General features: G+C 35.9%; 1 protein-coding gene across 2 annotated transcripts in view; it reads left to right on the plus strand.

Annotated features, from left to right (window-relative positions):
• The window catches only part of NOX4 (NADPH oxidase 4), a 152697-nt gene that overhangs the window by 5842 nt on the left and 124940 nt on the right, over positions 1-21915 (plus strand). Inside the window, exons 3-5 of one of the 2 annotated variants that reach the window (XM_060102762.1) lie at positions 18987-19136; positions 19879-19989; positions 21550-21634. In XM_060102762.1, the coding sequence (XP_059958745.1) occupies positions 18987-19136; positions 19879-19989; positions 21550-21634 (346 nt within the window). The remainder of the gene's footprint in view (positions 1-18986; positions 19137-19878; positions 19990-21549; positions 21635-21915) is intronic. The other variant, XM_060102763.1, reaches the window with a different exon arrangement.

Consider the following 21915-nt stretch of genomic DNA (forward strand, 5'->3'; position numbering starts at 1 on the left):
AATGGAAACAGTACTTCCATTTGTTGAACTTTTTTTTTTTTTTTTTGCGGGACTCGGGCTTCTCACTGTTGTGGCCTCTCCCGTTGCGGAGCACGGGCTCCGGACGCGCAGGCTCAGTGGCCATGGCTCACAGGCCCAGACGCTCCGCAGCATGTGGGATCTTCCCGGACTGGGGCACGAACCCGTGTCCCTTGTATCCACAGGCGGACTCTCAACCACTGCGCCACCAGGGAGGCCCTGTTGAACATTTTGATAATAGCCTTTAGTCTAAGGTTGCTGTTATTCATCTGTAAAATGTAAGGTAATAATAAAGTTGTACTAGTATTATAGGAATAAAGGGTCCACAAGATATAGCTCATTTGCAGGAAGACATAGACATTCAGAAGCAGTAAATTCTTTGAAATGGTCCGAAATCTCTGCTTTCTATTGAAAGATGATTTATTCAACTGTTTATTTATACTGATGATATACTAGTCACTTTACAAATGCTGTGTTTGAGCTAGGAAACTATTCTTCCCATTTGTACCTGGGGAAGTATAGGCTGAGGAATCTGAATGAATGATTTGATCAGGTTCCTTTGGGTGGTCAGTGTCAAAGCTAGGATTTGAATGCAGTGCTCTTTGGCCTTTTGCTTTTTCCTCATGCTACACAGATTTTCTAATTCACTGGCCCATCTAAATCACTACACAGATTTTCCACTTCACTGGCCCATCTCAGATATTTATGTCACTGGTTAGTATTACTCTTTATCAGTGCTACCCAATAGATATATAATGTGAGTCATATGTAATTTAAAATTTTCCAGTAGTAATTCAAAAAAGTAAGAAGCCAGTGGCATTTAACTTTAACAATATATTTTATTTAAAATAATATATCCAAAGTACTGTAATAGATTGAAGCATTCAACATGTGGTTAGTATTTTTTAAAACTATTACTGAGATATTTTACATTATTTTTGCCTGTTCTTGAAATATAGTGTATATTTTACACTTATGTACATCACAATTCAGTCACTAAATTTTCATCAGAAATACTTGACCTGTGCTTAAATTTCATAAAATTTTACAGATGAAAAAGTGGATTCACATACCCAAGTTGTTCCAAACATATTTAAAGATTTTCCTATAACACAGATGAATATCAGCTTTTAAATTTGAATTAAGGGACTTACCTGGCAGTCCAGTGATTAAGACTTCATCTTCCAATACAAGGGGTGTGGGTTCAATCCCTGGTCAGGGAGCTAAGATACCACATGCCTGGCAGCCAAAACACCAAAGCATAAAACAGAAGCAATATTGTAACAAATTCAATGAAGACTTTAAAAATCATCCATATGAAAAAAACCTTCAAAAAATTTTAAATTAATGAAATCAATGAACCTAAAAACTCAGTTTTTTTGTGGCCCTAGATACATTTCACATGCTCAATAGCCATGTGTGGTTAGTGGGTACCATTTTGGACAGTGTATGTGTTGGCTGTGGTTGGGGGAGATTTTCCTACCTTCATGGCCAAATGTATTTATCGTTTTGCTTTAAGGTAAGCAACTAGTCACCAATCAGCCCAATAAAAAGACATCAGCATATGGGTAGTCCTCTTGTTTCCGTTCTCCTGAACAGGACCTAATATTGGGTAGGAAGTTGTGCACTCTAGTTATTGGCATATAACTATAAAAATATATCTGACTTCTCCCTAATCTTCCTAGCTTTCTGGGGTGGGAGCATTTGAGAATGAAGGTAAAATTCAGAACTGGAGTATCCATTTTTATTACTAGTAGCCTTGATGACTGTTCTCAGACCAAAATTAAGGGTTAAGGGAAAAGAAGATCTTAAATGATGGAAGATAAAATAAAATTGGGATTTAATATGTCTTAGTAGTAGTTTTCATCAGAATTGTTTTTTCCCAGACTAGGCTGACCCAGGCCTGGAGGCAACATGGTCACGGCTGGTTTATGCCTGAGTTAATGTGCTAATCAGACTGTGCACTTCCTAGGAGATGTTTAATTATGACATGCTGTGAATATTGGAATCTTAAAATTAGCTAAGAGGGGAAAAAAAAAAGTCTTTTGAGGAAAGCCAAAACAAACACCCAAACAAACCAAACAATAACTTTCCTCACTTTCCCATAACGATGTTTTAAACAAAGGACTCCATTGATTACTTAAGTTGAAATCTGTCTTGATTTATTTATTTTCAAAGAATGGAAAATGTATTTAGTACTTTAATAGCAAATACTAATGTGTTGTGACAGACTGAGAAATTCAGTTTCCTAAATTTTTTGAAATGTTGGGGCAATTTAACTCAGGATACTATCTATAGAAGCCTTCATATTCATGTTCACCTATTTCTGAGTTCTATTTCTGACATTTTAACAATTAAAGGATATAATTTAATTGATATAAACATTTTAATTTGCAAAGAGAATGCATTTTATGGTACCAGATTCAATTAGTCTTTGCTTTATATATTTTTCCCCAAAGCTAACATTTGGGGAAAAAAACCTAGTTTTTCTCACGGTGCCATGATGAGAATTTAATTTTTTTTTTTTTTGCTTCATCTCACAATTATTATTTTAGATCTGCTACATGGTCATGAAGATCTTTTCTTTCTTGTTTTTAAACTCTTATTGAGATACCTATGTTGATTGGTATCTCAATAAGAAGTTGTGAAGAAGAAAGTTGTGAGCATTGAGGTTTTTCTAATCTTACAATGATGATCTTTCTTTGGTCAATCATTATGCTTCAAGTGATTTAGAAACATTAACAATTTACCCTCTCAAGAGTCCTAAGACTTGTATCATAATTAACATTTTTCAGAGACAGAAGTCTGATGTCATGTGAGTTACTTAAGGTTGGAGATTGGAGTCTCTGGACAAACAGACCTAGGATTTTAAGTCACCGTTGGTTTTACAGCTGGCCTAGGCAGCTTTAATTCTGCTGAGAAGGAATATATGCCTCCTGTATGCCTCCTGTCATTTTCAGAAAAGGCTTGATCATTAACTCTTTCCTTCTATTGCACAGAATATTGTGGTTTCACTTCAGAGGATGCTTTTAAATAAGTTGGTTTTGTTTGCTTATTTGTGTTTATTCTTAACATTCTGCTATTGAAAACAAGTTACTTCTTGTTTATTGACAGGTGAAGTGAGTTACATTATATTGATGCAATCATTATGTACTTAATCCATTTACAATAGAGACTCATATAATTTTACACTTGAAAGAGAGCTTTGTAATCTTTACTTAGATTTCTTCCTCATTTTCCCAAATAGAAAAATGAGGTTGAAGAGATTTGCTCATTATTACTCACTCAATTAGTGTCTTGGTCACTATCCTGGTTCATTGCTCCTCTCAGTCCAATATTCAGCCTGTTATAATTAACAACTCTATAGATATATGCAAGACACATTAAATGCCATGCTCTGTAGAACACTAGTTTTTCATCTTATGTGAAATGATATTTAAAGATGTTTAGCAATTCAAGAAGTTATGAAAAATTATTGATTTACACCCAAGATAACATATATTTCCAGTATTACAGTTGTTTTTGACAAATTGTTAAGGATTATGAGATTGATTTTTATTTAATTTTTTTCTGATTCCATGATGTTTGGCAGAATTTTAGCACAATGATTAACCTCTTTGTTATATTCACCTAAATACCCAATGTATAATTCTCTTTTATCAATGCCATCCAAAATAGCATAGAATTGGAATTTGGAATTAATTTCTGAGATTTTCAAATCTACTTCCTTCATTTCCTTATTAATAGTATCAATAGCAGATTGCATTCATTGAGGACTAAGTACCAGGTATTACTCCAAGAGCTTTGCTTGGATTAATTTATTTAATCTTTTCATCCATCCTATGGAGTAGATATTTTTAATTCTTAATTTTCCAGCTAAGAAATTGAATTAAAGAAGCTCTGTAACTTGCTAGTGAGTGACAGAGCCAGATCTCTAGCCCAAACATCCTGATTCTAGAACTTGTACTCTTAACCATTGGGCTCTTCTGCCTCTAGGCAACATTAGTATTACTGTAGGCTGAACCATATGGAATTGTCATTTTGATAGAACAAAAATAATCCAAGGGCTTCCCTGGTGGCTCAGTGGTTGACAGTCCGCCTGCCGATGCAGGGGACACGGGTTCGTGCCCCGGTCCGGGAAGATCCCACATGCCACGGAGCGGCTGGGCCCGTGAGCCATGGCCACTGAGCCTGCACGTCCGGAGCCTGTGCTCCGCAACGGGAGAGGCCACAACAGTGAGAGGCCCGCGTACTGCAAAAAAAAAAAAAAAAAAAAAAAAAAGAAATAATAATAATAATAATCCAATATCAGCCATTGATGTGATTCAACCTAATAACAACTATAACCATTTGTTAATCACATATTATGTACCAGACACAGTTAGCTCTTTGCTCTTTTATAATCTCATTTAATCCTTACATATTTAATTTAATCCTTATAATAACCCTGGAGGATAAGAATGATCACTTTACAGAATTGAGAAACAGATTCTGAGTGGTTAGGTAACTTCCCCCAGGTCACACAACTAACAACTGGAGAAGCCCAATTTGAGCCCACATTTGTCTCATACTAAGACCACACCCTCAATCACGCTGCTCCTCCAGGGAGACAGACCCTCCTCTGAGACACAGAGGGTTAGAGACTGGAATTTTCTACTCTTATCCAAGGTTCTTATGCATCCCACCACATTGGCTCTGGGTAAGACTGTTTGTATGTATGTTTGTGTGTTTTTTTATTAATAAGTAAAGAATATAGTGTATAGATTATTCTTAAACCTGAAGCAGACTTATATACCTCATCCTAACTGATTCCTACTGCATTAATTTGCTCAGGCTTCCATAACAAAGACCACAGACTGGGTGGCTTTAACAACAGAAATTTATTTCCTCATAATCCTGAAGCCCATATGCTTTTTCCTAGGGATCACCCAGCCTGAGGGAATGAAGTTTGTAGAACTGCAGAATGTTATAGGCACCTTAGGTATTGTTCTAGTTCATTTATCTCATTTGATAGACAGATTTAGTATTGGGAAATGCCTTCTTTATGGACTCAGTGCAAAGTTGAATGTGGACAGTAGGTCTTCAAACTCTAGTCAGTGTTTCTAGTTCATTATGCTAAGCATTGTGTTGATCATAGAATTGACTTTAAAAATGCCTAGGTAATTCTGTGGAGGAAAATCAATCATCCTTAATTCCTTATTGACAATGCCATAAGCTTTGGAGCTATATGGATATGAGTTTGAACCCTGGCTTAGGCATTTATCTCCCTTTATGATTTTGGCAAATTACTTCTCTGAGACTACGTTTAACTCACCTTCCTCTTAGGTTAGTTGTGAAGATTTCCTGAGAAAATGCACATGAAATGTTTAGCACTTGGTGCATATGTGCTTAGCAAAAGATAACATTACTATAAATATTAAGTAATATTAATTAGCATTAATGGTATTAATACTATTAATAGTAAATAGTAATAGAAATTATTTATGCTTATCAATAAAAATATTAAAAGAAATTCAGAGAAATATAAAGATGGAAGGAATTTGCTGAGCATATGGCAGATGGCATTAAGACAGAGAGACTTTTCCTTTCCTTTGATTGACCTCTGGCTGCCCCCCAATCCTGTGGACAAAGGAAGCCTATCAGTTGCTATTTGTAATTGGCACAAAATTTGTAGCAACTTGGTTATGATTGCTGAGTGGAATTTTATCTTGAGATAGAATGCATTTTATTCAGAAAAGCTTGTATTAATCTTCATTGAATTTTGGAGTCTTCAGCAGATAAACAGGGAAGTAATGCTTATTTCACAAGATTACTGTGAACCTTAAAATTAAAAGAAATAACCTCAATAATAGCTAGAGCCAACATTCACTGAAATGTTCTCATGGGCCAGACATGATAAATTCTTTATACATTCAGTGTCAGAGTCCTGACTAGTCTACAAGGTAGGTTCTATTACAAAAGAGGAAGCTAAAGCACAGAAATTATAAATAATTTGCTCATGGATTAAAGTACCTTGCACAAAGCCTATTATGTAATGAGTTCCAAAAATACCAGCTTTCCTCTTTCCTTCCCTTTTCTCTCATCCTTCATATTCATATACAGCAATTCACTTAACTGTTCTGTACTCCCATTAAAACATGATGAAATGATCCCACTTATCTCAGAGTATTGTACTGAAGATTAGGTATGACTTAAGAGGCAACTACTTTGAAGAACTGAAAGCATCACAGATGTAAAAAAATAATGGTTATTATTACGTATTGTTTCTGTCTCCTATTCATTCCTCCAGCTTTTAAGGCTCCAGCCATTGGTACTCTAACAGAGCTGCTTTGGGAGTTGTAAGGGACAAAGAAATGAGAAGATTTCATTTTCATGACAGAAAAGCAACAAGTGGCCCTTAACATCTAATATGCTTTACTCCAGTATTGATTATTGAAGTGGGATCTTAAAGGGCTGTGACATGTTGTAATTAATAATTGCCAAGGCATGAACTAAGAGTGAGACTTTAGTATAAGAGTAAATTACCTAGAGGCGGGGTGAGCCTACCTTACTTCTTAGTATCCACGTCTTACTGCAGCTTTGTGATGTGATAAATGTCGATGTAATAAATAGTCTTGTGAAATGTAGTTTCATTTCAGTTCTGGCAATGGGATTAAAGAAAAAGTAGATAAAGAAGAAGATGGTTTTTCCATGATCAGTAGAATTTGTTTACATTGTTAGAAGCTGGAAAGTTGAATTTGACAATGACTCCTATCTATGGATAGATGAATCCAACACATATTTTTAGGGAAAAGTTTCATGCTTTGATGATTTTCATGGATTTGGAAATTGTTAAGTCTCCAGACACATATCAGGAATACCAGAGGTCTGATATAGTTTAAGGTAAGAAGAGATGAATGATGTACACAAAGTGAAAGCATCTTATACACCTGAGATTTTTAAAAAATAGGTACATCAACACCAAGATAAATTTAAGAAATGATCTATGGCAAATGCCTTTCTGACTATAGTCATTTTTCCTATGATAGTGTTATCAAATAACCGATTTCAAATTTCAAGTAATTTTCTTTAATATAATCTTAGAATGCTCAGGTCCATTGGAAGGATCTGAAGTGGTAATGATCTAAACAAGATTCTTCCCCGCCCCCCTCCCCCCCACCCCCCCACCCCACCCCGTTATACTTTTGGTTCTCTTTGTTGACTTCCATTCCCCCAGTATACCCTCTGTTATGCACCTTTCAATTAGCATTTTATCCTGAGTGAACTCCCTGTCACCCCACCTCATATAGGAACATGGATTTCAAGGATGCCCTAAGAAGAGACAGTTGTGGAGCAAGAAAATAAGAACTGTCTATTGAAAATACTGATGAGATAGGGTGATGAGAGAGTTTTTAGTTCTCACTGATTTTCCTTGGCCAAGTTACTTTTGTTAAGTTACTTTGAGCCTTTGAGCTTTGTTAATTTTCTTGGTCTGAAAAGCACAGACTCCAAAGCACATTTGTAAAGTGCTTAGAGTTATACAAACATAGGTGAAGATACATTTTTCTTTTCTTCTTTTTCCATAGCTCAGAATATCTAAAGGGAAAAACCAAGCAAATATCATCAGTGGTCTATACTAATGGATTCCAACTGGAAAAAAAAATGACTCAAATTAAACCACAAGAATGTAGAGCTTCAGTAAGAAAGTTCTTCTCCCACCTGAGAAATGGCATTTTTTGTTGGGCATTCTCTGTATTACGTTTGTTACCTACAATAGAATTTTCTGGGGTTTGGGCCTTAGCTTGGACTATGTAGAACCCATTATTGAACTGTTCAGTTATTTTGATCCTGTTTGTACATTTTTTAAAACTTAAGAGAGTGATAAATGAGTCAAATGAAAATCTTGGAAAAGTTTAGTTTCCTGGATCATAATGGATCTACAAGGTTTACTTAATTTTGGTTTGCCTGAAGAAAAGTCTAGTATTAGACTTGTGCTGGTTTTAAAGCTTGAGTGTGTCATGCTTAAAGAAGAAAATATACTTTGTTCAACCCACAAATTTTATATATATGAAATTTAATTTGTTAAAGTCTTGTGTGACATTCATTCTAATTCTTATCAAAACCAAGTGCCTGCTATTGCTTTTTCCTAGCACAGAGCAACTATTAGCTTAAATTTCAAATAAAAATAATATCTGTAAAAATTTCAGAGTATCAATGGCAAAAGTATAATGTAGTGAAAAGAACATGGATTTTGTTGACAAATTGACCTAAGTTGAAATCTTCACTTTACCTCTCAATAACTGTATCTTTATTGAAATCTTCAAAACCTAGTTTCCTCAATTTTAAATTGAGAATTATATTATTAGATTGAACTACATGAAAATTTCAATATTGAAACATTTTGACTTACAAAAATGGCAATTTGGCATAGTTTAACCTGATTTCTCTCTTTTAGGATTATTATTATTACTATTATTTTGAGGAGAGGATTAAGTAAGATGAAAAAGAAATGAGTGTGAAGACCACAGATTGTGTTACTTCCCTTCTTTCTAATGACAAGTTATAGTAGACAAATTCATGACAATGCTAGACTCATTTCTTTCAGAAAACACTGTTGAAGTTAAGAATGTTTTGATATTGCAATCTCCTTGTAAATGTTTGCTAATGACTAAAAGTTTCCAGTAACTAAGAGAAGTGTTAATGCCTAATTTTGTGCAATGTATAAATTCTGAAGTATTTAAAAAGATAGTTTGCAAATTACAGTATACATTTTTTCTTCATTATGGTTTCAGAAATATTTAAGCTCACAATTAATTGCTTTTCAATTGGCAGTAGTTTTCAAATTTTTGCTCCAAATTTCTTGGCCTTTTTTAAACTTTCCATCAAGCAAACCAAAGTTTGAGGTTCACATGAAGAGGACAAATTTTATAGGACACTAGCAGTGAATCTTCTCTGTAAAAACAAAGGAGTTAGAAAACTATGTTTCTGATGTTAGGTACAGAGTGTTTAAGCATGTACCTCAGTTCACAGCACACTATCTTCATGGGTCTGTACAAGGCCCCTGTTTGCTTTCTTCACCACTGATTTGGCAAAATTTTTAATAATGTGAAGACATGTATCATTCTATATTGGATGCTGGTGACACAGAATTAGAAACTTCACTTCTAAGAGATAACCAACTGTATATATAAAATCTATGTCAATTTCTCTATCTATATTTATGCCTGTATATGTAGATAAACATTTATATGCATGTATATTATTAATTCAAAAATATGTCACATGGGCTTCCCTGGTGGCACAGTGGTTGAGAGTCCGCCTGCTGATGCGGGGCACACGGGTTCATGCGCTGGTCCGGGAAGATCCCATATGCCACGGAGCGGCTGGGCCTGTGAGCCATGGCCGCTGAGCCTGCGCATCCGGAGCCTGTGCTCCGCAATGGGAGAGGTCACAACAATGAGAGGCCCGCATACCAATAAAAAAAAAAAAGTCACAGATATTATTATTTCATTTCCATTACACAAGTTTAATTTATCTTATTTTTAATGGCTACATAGTATCCCATAATGTGTATGATAATTTGTTTTATATTTCTCCACTGTTGGCCCTTTTAGTTCTATTCTTCGTATCACAGATTGTACTGCAGTGAGTATCTTAGAAATTTACCCTTGGTTTGCTATTTTCCTTTTTTAAGAAAGTCCAAGATGTGATATTTTGGTCTTATTTAATGTTATTTTTTTAGGGAAAAAAGGTTAAACTTTATTTACATCTTCTCTCTTATACCAAAATATCATCTTGTATTTGATTTAATGTATTGTTCTACCAGCAGAGGAACTAGTGTGGCCACTGTAAGTTGACCAGGTAAACTCTGAAGACTTTGTCAGAAGAGTCTAATGCTTAAATATGTGTGTATCAGGAAGTTTAAGTAAATGGTCTGTAACAAATGATCCATCCATACAGTCCATCTTTACTTTACCTACTCTGTTAGGTATTTGGGCCATTTGAATGCATCCAGAGTTCTTACTCTTAGAATTGATAACTTCTTGGAGACAGTGTATATATATATATATATATATATATATATATATATATATATATATATATATAGTTTTTTTTTTTTTTTCTTCAAAGAAAGACTGGAAGAAAGTGAACTTGATTCAAACTTGGAAGTTATGGTTAAAAGATGCTGAGTTAGGGCTTCCCTGGTGGCACAGTGGTTGAGAGTCCGCCTGCCGATGCAGGGGACACGGGTTCGTGCCCCGGTCCGGGAAGATCCCACATGCCATGGAGCAGCTGGGCCCATGAGCCATGGCCGCTGAACCTGCACGTCCAGAGCCTGTGCTCTGCAACGGGAGAGGCCACAACAGTGAGAAGCCCGCGTACCGCAAAAAAAAAAAAAAAAAAAAAAAAATGCTGAGTTAGCTAACAGTGCTAGTATTTCAAAGACAAAGACAGAACTTAAAGACGCTTTTATAGTTTCAATTAAAAATGTTATTAACTAACAGGACTGAGTTCGGCAGTTATAAAATAGATATGTTTAAAAGTAGGTTATGCTTGACAGATGTGCGAGAAAAATCTTAATTTTGAATATCCTATATTCAATATATGAGTTTTAATACATGTCATTATGGATATTCTGATTAAAATTCTAACCAAGTGAATGGGTACCATTGCTATGAGTATTGTTTCCTTCCAAAAATTACTCCATATGCTCAAGTTACTAGTATATCTGTTTTGGCTTCCAAATTTTAGGAGGAATATTGAGAAATTGAAAGTGGTGTGAAGATGAAGAAGAAAGATACAAGAATGATTGTTTCTGATGAAGAGTAGCTTAGAGGTGGCTAAATACTCAGTAATTGTGATCAGATATGCTGGACCTGTGATGTAGGAGAAACAAGGCCTTTCTCAGCTTTTTAGCCAACCAATCTCTGCAAAATACATTTTACTCCTCAGTGCTTTCCCCTGTGCATGGATCATTTTTGTAGGAGGAGGAAAATGTAACAATGACGTGCAATCAAATGCTCTGTAACTCTTGAGGCCCTTGTTGTTGGGCCTTAGAAAGGAGTAGAGGAAAAGGGATAGGTGTGAATATCCACAGGGATGTCATAGATGAATTTTTAAAATTCCATTTTAATAATGTTTGTCAGCTAAAGAGGTCAGATAATTTTTACTTTATATGTTTTTACCTTTTAGAACAATTCCATGAGGGAAAGTAGAGGACATTTTTATTACTGTTCTGTTAAATTCTTCAGTGCTAGGTTTTGGAGACAAGTGACCTTGGTAGAGGTCACAGGTGTTAGCTGTGGTAAGAATTTCATACCTTTTAATCTGGTGACTGTTCACTAGACAGCATTGCCTTTAGAAACCCATGAACGTGTTCATATGCAGTTCTGACTGCCATTTATGTTGAAGTTTAACTTTTCCAGACAGACACATAGTCTAGAAGTGAATCTCTTCTGCTCTCTGGGCTTTTGGTACAGGAAAGACAAGGTAGACAAAATCAGGACAAAACTATATCATGTATCCATCTTGCTTTCATCTTTCTCTGTAATAGCTACATTTCCTTCCAATTCATAGTAAATTTCTAAGAAAAGACCACATTCCCACTGTAAATGGAAGAAAGTTCATTTCTAAAAAAGGTAGAATGAAGGATGATGACATATAAAAGGGAAGATTTGAGTTAAGCATAAGGATATCTGGATAAAGTGTCAGGATGGACACTCTACTTTTGGTGGTCCCTTGAGCTATATGGAAAAAAATTTTCCCCCAGCTTCCTTCTTTGGAACTGATAGCTTCTTTTAGAGACACTGTTTTTTTAAAAAAACCAGTTTATAGATGGGAAGAAAGGTCAACTTGAGTCAAAAATTACATCATAGTTAAAAGTCTCCAGGGCAGTTAGTTGACAGAAACCAGCTAGGATCATTTGGAATGAATTACAGTTTTTTATTATGACATGAAGGGACATTCATGAGCTTTTGGATATATCCCAAGAGCACTGAATTTGTAGTCTATATTGGGATTATGTTAAGAAATAATTACTCCAATTATTATTAACGACTTTCTGGTTGCTCATGACATGCTATTCATTATTGTTTCCATATGAAACCTTATCAAATAGTTAGGTAATCCACTTTTGAAGTAGCCCTTCATTGAAATGTCATTTTTTTATTCTTAAGTGCAATCTTGCCCCCATGGAATACTCATCATATTCTATATTCATATCCTTATCATAATATATTAATGGTACAAACTAAACATTTAAATTAGAACCACAGTTTTGATTTATAGATAGAGGAAAAATAAATTGTTCTGATTTTCTGCCATGAACCCTTTTGGTTACTGTAAAGACAATTTAAAAATTCCTACCATTGCCTTGTAAATCATATAGACTACTTTATGGGGTTGTCTCTTCTTGCTCATGTATTTGCCTCCTGACCACTTTCTTTGGCTTTCACTGCTAAAGGAATATTTTCCCCAAGGAGTATTTTTTTGAAATAATTTTCTTTAGTATTGACCATGCGTTTTTGAGGTTCCCAAGGGTAAGAGGCAGTTTGGGCTTGTCCACTTACTATGCTGCCACTTGCTAGCTTTGTGGGGGAGATAAGGATATGATAAATAGGTAAACCATTACAATATAGTGGGTTAAGTGTTCCAGAGGAGGTGTGGTGAAAGGCAGAAGGGAAGCTTTGAGAAGGATGCTCCAAATTTTTCAGGGTATTTGAAAAAGGGAAAAATTTGGAGGTATAAATGAGGATACTGTCGGGGATGTGGCCCTAGCAAGGCCTAAGAGAGAAAATGACCCTGGGCTGAGACTTAAAGAATAATAAAGAGTTCATCTGGTAGTTAGCACGGAAGTGGGTGGAAGAGGCGGGAAGCCATCACAAAGCGAAGGAATGGCCACAGCACGAGCTGTGGGTAGGCAACTGAGATATGCAGGGAAAGCTTGGAATAGCTGGTCTGGATAATGCATCCAGGAGCTGAACTGAGTCATATAATAGAAAGTATAGCTGACTGGCCTTATGGTATCATCAGTTTGGCTTATTTACAGGCTTCTAATACAAGTTGGATCAAAAAGAAGGTTGGACTAGGTGACTTATCCAGTCTTATCAGAGAGCTACAGTGGCCCTGAGGGTTTCCTTCAAACTAGGTGTTGCTCAGTTCCATACAGTTAATCCCAGTCTCTAGAAGGGTGGGTGCTGGGGGAGTGGAGGTAGAGTTGGTATCCTGGGAGATGTGGTGTGCAGGAAGGAGCAGGTCCTGTGCTCTGGCCCTGGATGTTAACCAGATCTCTTGGGTAATCGCTTTTGGTTTTGATTCTTTTTTCTTTTATTTCCAAAATGAGGGCATTGAAGGATCCTCTCAGAGGCTCACTCATTCATCATCCGCCATATACTTATTGCACATCTACTAGTTACCTAGAACTCTCTTTGACTTCTTTAGATACAGTTGAGTGGAATAAAGCTCAGCTCCCATAGCTCCAACTATAACGAGAGGTGAGGATGAAAAGACAGGCTTGGAAAGAGTGATTTTCAGGAAATTATGCCATAAGAGCATTTAAATTCTGTAACTAGACCTAATTTGTGGATGGCCAAGGACCAGGATGATAGCTTCTATTTACTTCTTACTATATGCTGAGTACTACACTTAGTATATATATATATTCATTTAATACCATTACCCTTTGGGGTGATTATTTTCATTTTATAGATGAGGAAAATGAGACAGAAAGGGTAAGAAAATTACCCAAGGCCACACAACTAATAGAAGTGCTTAAAACTCAGGTTTGTCTGACTTCAAAGTGGATTCTAAAACAGTGATTGCCAAGCCTGCTTGTACCTCCTGAGGGCCCCACTCCAGATCTAAGGAATCAGAATTTCAGGAAGTACAACAGAGATATGTTTATTTTTAAATAGTCCATCAAGTGATTTCAATGTGTAGTTAGATTATGGAAATCTTGATAAAGAGTTACACAAAATGACAGGAAAATCTACTGGTTGGATAAGAGGCTAAGCAATTGAAAGAGTAAGAAAGTATTATGGTTTGGAAAGAGTTATATAAGGCATCTGAATTCACATCTCTTTCCTGGAGAGTGACCTGTCCTGTTCTGTTCTCAGGGAAGTAACAGCAAGGATAAATGGAGGCCTGGGTTCTAGTCCTTTGTGTCTTTACAAACTAACAGTGCAACTAGAGGCAAAAAGGTTGGCATGGATGATATGTAAGGCCCCATGAAAGAGCTAAGTTCTATGATTATAAAATATGTAAGAATTAGGTGTTGTATTGGCTTCATTTGGTTTGATTAAAAATATTTCCTTGGAGGAAAAGAGTCAATAAAATTGACCTTAATGAATACAAATTTATATACTTTTTGACAAATGCAAAACGCCAAATCACAATATAAAATCTTTAATAAACCTCTATAATATTTATTTTTAGTTTTTCCTGGAAATTACTAATTGTTGACCCACCAAGGGGTAACTAGAAAACGGACCAATTATTAAAGCATACTATTAATACTACTCTGGGGCTTCCCTGGTGGTGCAGTGGTTGAGAGTCCGCCTGCCGACGCAGGGGACACGGGTTTGTGCCCCGGTCTGGGGAGACCCCATATGCCGCAGAGCGGCTAGGCCCGTGAGCCATGGCCACTGAACCTGCGTGTCCGGAGCTTGTGCTCCACAACAGGAGAGGCCACAACAGTGAGAGGCCCGTGTACCGCAAAAAAAAAAAACATTACTACTCTGGCCTTTTCAAATCCCGTTGAACACCAGTTCTGCATAGATATTTACATGTAGAATGTCATTTTATATTTCCCTAAAATAGCAGAGAAAATTCTGAGTTGAGAGCAAAATGTTCATTTGAAAGTTAATTTACCAGAAAAAGTAGTTTTCAAGTCCTCTCTAGAGTCAACCATTTCAACAGAATTTTGTTACAATTTAATAGCTTTGTCAAGAACTTGGATGAAGATGAGGAAACGTGAATTTGTAAAATATTCAGCTAAGGTAAAATTGGGAAGGAAAACTATCAAAATACGGCATTCACACCCAGTATAACATAATGGGCTGACACCAATAATTCTTACATTTATGTACCTGCTCTCTCACACCTCTCTTTCTTTGTTGCTTGATAGCAAGTCATGTGCGAAAATTGTTGCAAACACAAGATGAGCCATTATGCCTCATGGTTGCCCCACAATATAACACTGTCTTAGAATCAGCTGGTCTTAGAATCAGCAGGCCTTGGACCATGTCCTTGGTGAGGGAGAGCATGATCTTAAGTACTGAATTCTGGTGAATGGGGAAAGGTCACTGAGATGATGAGGCAGTCTTAAATGTATATCAAGAATTTTAGAGGCCTAAAGAATTGTGTTTAGCCTGAAGAAAACAAGATTGAGCTAGGATCCATCCTACTTTTACCTTCAGTTTTTTAATGTCTATTTAGGAATATTGTTATCCAGAGTAGCCTGGTGGGTAGAAGTTGTAGAGACACAGATTTCATGTAAGTGTAAGAAAACAAAATAGAAGTTCTTGACAGTAGAATAATCTGCTGTCTCTGGACACATTCAGCAGAGGGTGGGTTACCTTTGGTCAGGGCTGTCATAGAGGAGGTTAGTCACTGGATGGATGGTGGGATGTGGGTTAGACCCTTTTAGTTCTCCAATCTTAGATGTATATGTTTTAGGAAATTATTTAGCAAAATAAATTTACTGATAAATAAATATTTAGTTGAAACTGAATCCCTTCTATATGTAAGGCTCAGATATAATTACCATAAAATGTAGTCCCCGTCTCAAACAAAATTTCACTTCTGTGATGATTAACTACACAAAGTATTGTCATTGCCCAAATTATGTCCTTCCAATGTGTTCTCCACACTTCATTCAGAGTTATCATTACCAAATACTAATCGCTTCTTACCACCTCCCTACTCAAAACACAATGCTCTGCATTGACTTTAGGATAAAGATGCACATTCTTAATATGACCTACCAAGTCCATCAAGGTCTAGCCCTACCTGCTTTTCCGGTTTTATGTTGTACTCTCCTCCACTTCCAATCCAGCCATATTGGCCTACTATTAATTTCTCGTGTATACACCATGCTCCCATTTGCCACACATCCATTCTCATGCTGGTTTTTTCTGCACAAATGTCCTTCTCATTCCTACATGATTTCTGCTCACCCTCCAGATCTCAGTTCACTTTTCACTTATCAAGGAAGCCTTCCTGACCTTCCTATTTAGATTGCATTTCCTGTTAGGCATGCTCATACTCTGTATTTCTCATTCACAGCATTGGTCACTGTGTATTGGTTACAATTTACATTTGATTATGTAGCTATTTGATTAATATCTGTTTGCCTTACTAAAATATAACATCCTAAGGAAGAAGGCATTTTTTGTTTTTAGTTCACTATTGAACTCCTGGTGCCTTGTGATATGTGCATATCATAATAAATATATCTTGAATGAATAATGTAAGTGGAATAGATAACACTTACTATGGAAACACAGAAGAGACCATTTAGAGAAAGGATGTGATACAGTGACCCTAATCAATAAATTAATTTTTTATAGTGCTTGCATTTTTTAGACCAGTTTTACTTTTCACAAAAGTCTTGCAAGCTAGGATTATTAGACCATATCATATTATATTATATTAATTTTATGGATAAGAAAATTTTATTCCTCTCAACTTTATGGATAAGGACAGTTAACTAGCCCAAGAAGAATAGTTATTAGGTAACAGATTTAAGATTAAAAAAAAAGTGTTTGAGATTTTAAGAAAATGACCATGCACTTGTTATGCCCAGATATTACATTCTTTTATAACTTGCTTTAAATGGCATACTTTCTTATAGGACTGTCTTAGTTCAGGCTGCTACAAGAAAATACCATAGACTGGATGGCTTAAACAACAAACATTTATTTTTTCGGTTTTGGAGGCTGGGAAGTCCAAAATCAAGGTGCCAGCAGAGTTGGTGTCTGTTGAGAGCCCTTTTCCTGGTTTGCAGATGGCTGCCTTCTTGCTGTATCCTCACGTGGAGGAGGGAGAGCGAGCTCTGATCTCTTCCTCTTCTTAATAAGGGTGATAATCCCATCATGGGGCTCTACTCTTATGATCTTATCTTAACCTAATTACCTCCCAAAGGCTCCACCTCCAAATACCATCATGTTAGGGTTTCAACATATGAATTTGGGGGAACGCAAACATTCATTCCATAGCAAGGACCAAACTGTGTATTATTTATACATATTCATCTAAAATAGACTTATAGTTTAAAAAATTACGCTTGGAATTTTCAGTTAATTATGTTTGAGACCTTCACAGGTAAGATGTGAAAGTAACGCTGCCATCTAGTGATAACTAACCTGAATGAGATTTGAAAACTAGAGTAGCAGGTTGAGCTCTCTAGGAATGGTAGAACACGTCATCCACACAGAATGGGCTGGGCACATAAGTAGGCAGTCATTTCTTTTTAGTGAACATTTGAAGTAGCTGATTCTTATGAAGTTCATTAATTAATAATGACTAAATAAAACAAATCTTAGCTGTAGAGTATTACCCATCTAGTAAGTAGATAAAATGGTTTCCTATGATTGTCACTTAACTGAGATCTGTCTCCATTTCCTTACCCTCTTGACTGCTTCTGAATGAGGGAGTTTTGTACTCTGATAACCTAATAAAAAGAATTTTTCATCTTGGTTTAAAGAGCTAAATATATTCAGGAATAAATATATATGAGGAAATGAGTCCTCAGTAAAATTTCCAGTTAGATTTTGCAGCATCATAAGGAAGAAGTGGAATGCCAAAATAAACTCCATTCATCCTAAAAGGACACTTAAAGCCACTTTGAATTAAATTACTGTATGAGTTAATGTAAACACAGCAATAAAACACTTCCAGACGTGCAATAAATGGTTAGAAAATGCAAAAATATAGGAATGCTCTTTAAAGCACTAAACTGCAAAGATAATTTGGATAATTTATTTGTAGCTCTTAAGTCCTGAACGTATATGGTAGAATTTAGCTGATATATTTTAAGTGAGTTATTGTCCTAGTACATTAAAATTACAAATAAAATTATTATCCAAAATCCCTGGAGCTAAAATTTTCTTGTTACATGCAGATGCCATATCAAAATGATATAATTATTCCTTCTCTGGAGGCCTAAACAACAAAACCTATCACTTTGAAATGATATTAATTTTTGCTCATTGAGACAGAAAATTATACTTTACATTTTTTTACATAGTCCAGTGAGGATTATTTCTACTTGTCCACTGACTGGTATACTCATTGAACTGTATCCCTGAGGTGTTCAAATTTGTGGTGTAGAAATAGTCTAACTGGAAATATCAATTACTTTTTATATAACTCAATGAAAATTATGGTTTTCCTGACATGAGTTATTACTCCATCTCCCTTTCAGGAATAATAGTCCGTATGGTGACAATAAACACTGTGTAACAGAGTTGCTATTTTGCCAGGAGTTAAGCTGGGAATCTCAGGGACATGAACAATTTCAAGATAAGAAAAGCATCTGACTTACACCTGTTTCTTAGTTGATATCCTTAACATAAAGTAGTTTTGTGTTTATTTCAGGACAAGTGCACAGATATGACCCCATCTCTTGTTTTCGTGTGATACATTCATCATATGAAGAATGTGGCTAGTACCAGACAACAGTAGATGTCAATCTAGCAAGAATTTGATTTAAAATTAGTTGCCAAAAGTATTGGATCATACCAACGGGACTGATTCTTTGAAAAATATGTTGTACAATGTGATTATGATTAGCTTTGTATGAGGCACAGCTGATCTGGGATCTCTCTTGGTTTTGGTTTGGGGAAGAACTTTTTCTTTTTAATTCATTTTGTTAGTTTATTTACAATGTGTTAATTTCTTCTGTACAGCAAAGTGATTCCATTATGCATATATGTTATACATATATATGTATTCTTTTTCATCTTCCTTTCCATTATTTTTTATTGCAGGATACTGAATATAGTTCCCTGTGCTATACAGTAGGACCTTGTTGTTTATCCATTCTACATATAATAGTTTGCATCTGCAAGTCCCAAACTCTCAATCCATCCCTCGCCCACTCCTCTCTGCCTTGGCAAACACAAGCCTGTTTTCTGTCTGTGAGTCCATTTCTGTTTCATAGATAATTTCATTTGTGTCATATTTTAGATTCCACATATAAGTGATATCGTAGGGTATTGTCTTTCTCCTTCTGACTTACTTCACTTAGTGTGATAATATCTAGGTCCATCCACGTTGATACAAATGGCATGATTTCATTTTTTATGGCCGAGTAATATTCCATTGTATATATGTACCACACCTTTATGGGTCAGGGGAGAACTTTAGAGGAGGAGTGCTTAAGATGAACCCTGAAAGATGGGTAGAGTCAGTAAAGTGAAGAGCTTAAAGGCGGGTGCTGGTGTGGAAGGGAGTTGTGGGGAGGCTCAGAGTGTTTAGAGAGAACACAAATGAAAAGCCTTTGTTTTAAATTATTGGTACCCTACCAGTGAACAAAGGATTCAACACTGCACCTGTGTGGAGGTACAGAATATACTGAAGCTCTCTAGGGCTCTTAACACCCAGAACAGTCCAGGGTGAGTACAATAAGAAAGTGACCTTGCACTGAAACAATGTAGTGAGGTGATTGGAACACTAGTAGAAATGAGGGGAGGCTAAGTTTTATGGCAGTGCAGAGCAGAAAGAGACCAGTTTCTCTTTTGGTGAGAGAGAAAGTGGAGGGTTATTCAGGTCTCTTGAAGGAGTTGGCACTTGCCACAGTCCTGCCGGGTGAGGTCTGCAGCATGCTTGTAGTTTACTTTTGTCCTTGACTGTGTTTTGCCCCTTGCCTTATTTGTTCAGCTAGGATTGTGTCTAAGCAGAGCCTCCGCGTCTGTTCTTAACCTCAACTGCAGCCTTATCCTCTTACCCATGTGCCGGATGCTCCTGGCTTACCTTCGAGGATCCCAGAAGGTAAGAAAAAAATCCGTCACTGATTCCAGCATAGAAATCAAGTGTAAAAGTGTCATGTTAGTCCTACTTAGTTTGCATGGTCTGACTTTCTGCTGGAGTGATTTCTTCAAAGATGATAGTAAAGACCACATCGCATGTCAAGGTGATCAGTGAGCTATTCTACAACAGTTGATAAGGGCAGAGGATACCAGAGTATCAGGCACTGTGTTAACATATATAAAATTCACATATATTGAATACTTGTGGATCCTCACATGATTCTGTGGGTACTGCTGATGAAGAAACTGAAGCCTAGGGAGTTTAAATAACTTGACCACGACCTTGAGACTAGTGAATGGTAGAGTTGAGATCAGCCCCAGTTTTGAGCTCCTTCTCATTCTTCACTGAGAGCTTGTAGTTTCATTTAATTAAATTCAAGTGAGCAAACTAGAGCTGTGTGGAGTTTGATTAATATACAGGATGCCTGCTGGTATTGGTGTTAGTTTATTAAAACACATACCTGTTTTGAGCTATGTAAAAGGCTTGAAATAGATTTCTTGATTAAGTTGTGATGTCATATATGATATTTAGTATAAAACAAAGGATTTAAGAAAACAGAAAAGCCCTTTGAAAATTAAAATTCATCTGAAATTGTTTTTTGTTTTCTCTTATCCTCGTGTGTTTGTGTGTTTGTGAGATACATGTGTGTTTATTCCTTTCTTCAGTAAGATAGTTAGGCACTGCTAGATCGATACTGATATTTTAAAAGGAGTTGTTAACATGAGGTCATTTTGATGTTCTGTGAAGTTCAAGTGAGTGGATTTACTGTGGTAAAACTTCTCAACCTTTTCACATAATTATATTTAGAAACTCTTTGCTTTTAATGCAGTAATTTGTGGAAATAACTCTTTCTGTAGGTTGCCAACTATTGCGAAATGCTAGGTTTTGATCCCTGTGGCTGGCCATTGGCTTGGTGTGAAGAAAGAGAAGATAAATGGCAGGAAATGAAAAGTGCCCACATAAGTCTCTCAGTATTTAATGTCTTAAAGAATTATCCCCCAGTGTGAAACATAGGTACTTAAAGATGCTTGACATTTTACTTTTGTGTAAGATCAAGCAGGCATTTAAACCTGTAGATAAAATTGCTTCATTTAAAAATAATCTTATATTTTGACCACAAAAGGAAATTGTATATATTGTAAAATTAAAACATTCCAGAAATATGCAAAGTAATCAGTGATGGTTCCCCTAAATGTTACTCTGCCAGAACAACCACTATTTGAGATAAATGCTTGCAAATATGTTAACATACATAATGTCATTAATTTTAAACAATACAGGATCATAGTTTAGTTTATGTGTTGTAACCTTTTTTACCTAACAATATATCTTGTGTATGTTTCCATATCAATAATAAGCCTTCTCACATTCTCTTTAATGATTTGAGTGTTCCATTGACTAGATATAGCATACTTCATCTCACCAATTTTTAATTGATAAGCCTCTGCCATATTTACAAAGACTCATGCATATATCTTATTTGCTGCATCATTTTTATCATATTAAATGATTTTTATTTAGGTTCCAAGCAGGAGAACCAGAAGATTGTTGGATAAAAGCAGAACATTCCATACAACCTGTGGTGTGACTATCTGTATTTTCTCAGGTGAGAAAACCAAAAGATGTTAAATATTATGTTAGAATAGCACATTTTATGAATGATATTTTTATTGTTTATGGTTTTCTTATTATATACCTTAATTTTGTCTTCTGTGTATTTAAAGAGATTTATCTAGTGGTGCTACAGAAAATGGGTGTTTTATATATATATGCAAAGTTTGGCCCCCAAGCTGGTAATGATTATTTTCTAAAAGTAAGTCATTTCATTTAGAAAGATTGGAAGAAGGTGATTAAAAGTTTTTAACCTCTAAAAGTAATGATATGATA

The sequence above is a fragment of the Mesoplodon densirostris genome, chromosome 7 (assembly GCF_025265405.1).
Source record: "Mesoplodon densirostris isolate mMesDen1 chromosome 7, mMesDen1 primary haplotype, whole genome shotgun sequence".
Taxonomy (NCBI): Eukaryota; Metazoa; Chordata; class Mammalia; order Artiodactyla; family Ziphiidae; genus Mesoplodon; species Mesoplodon densirostris.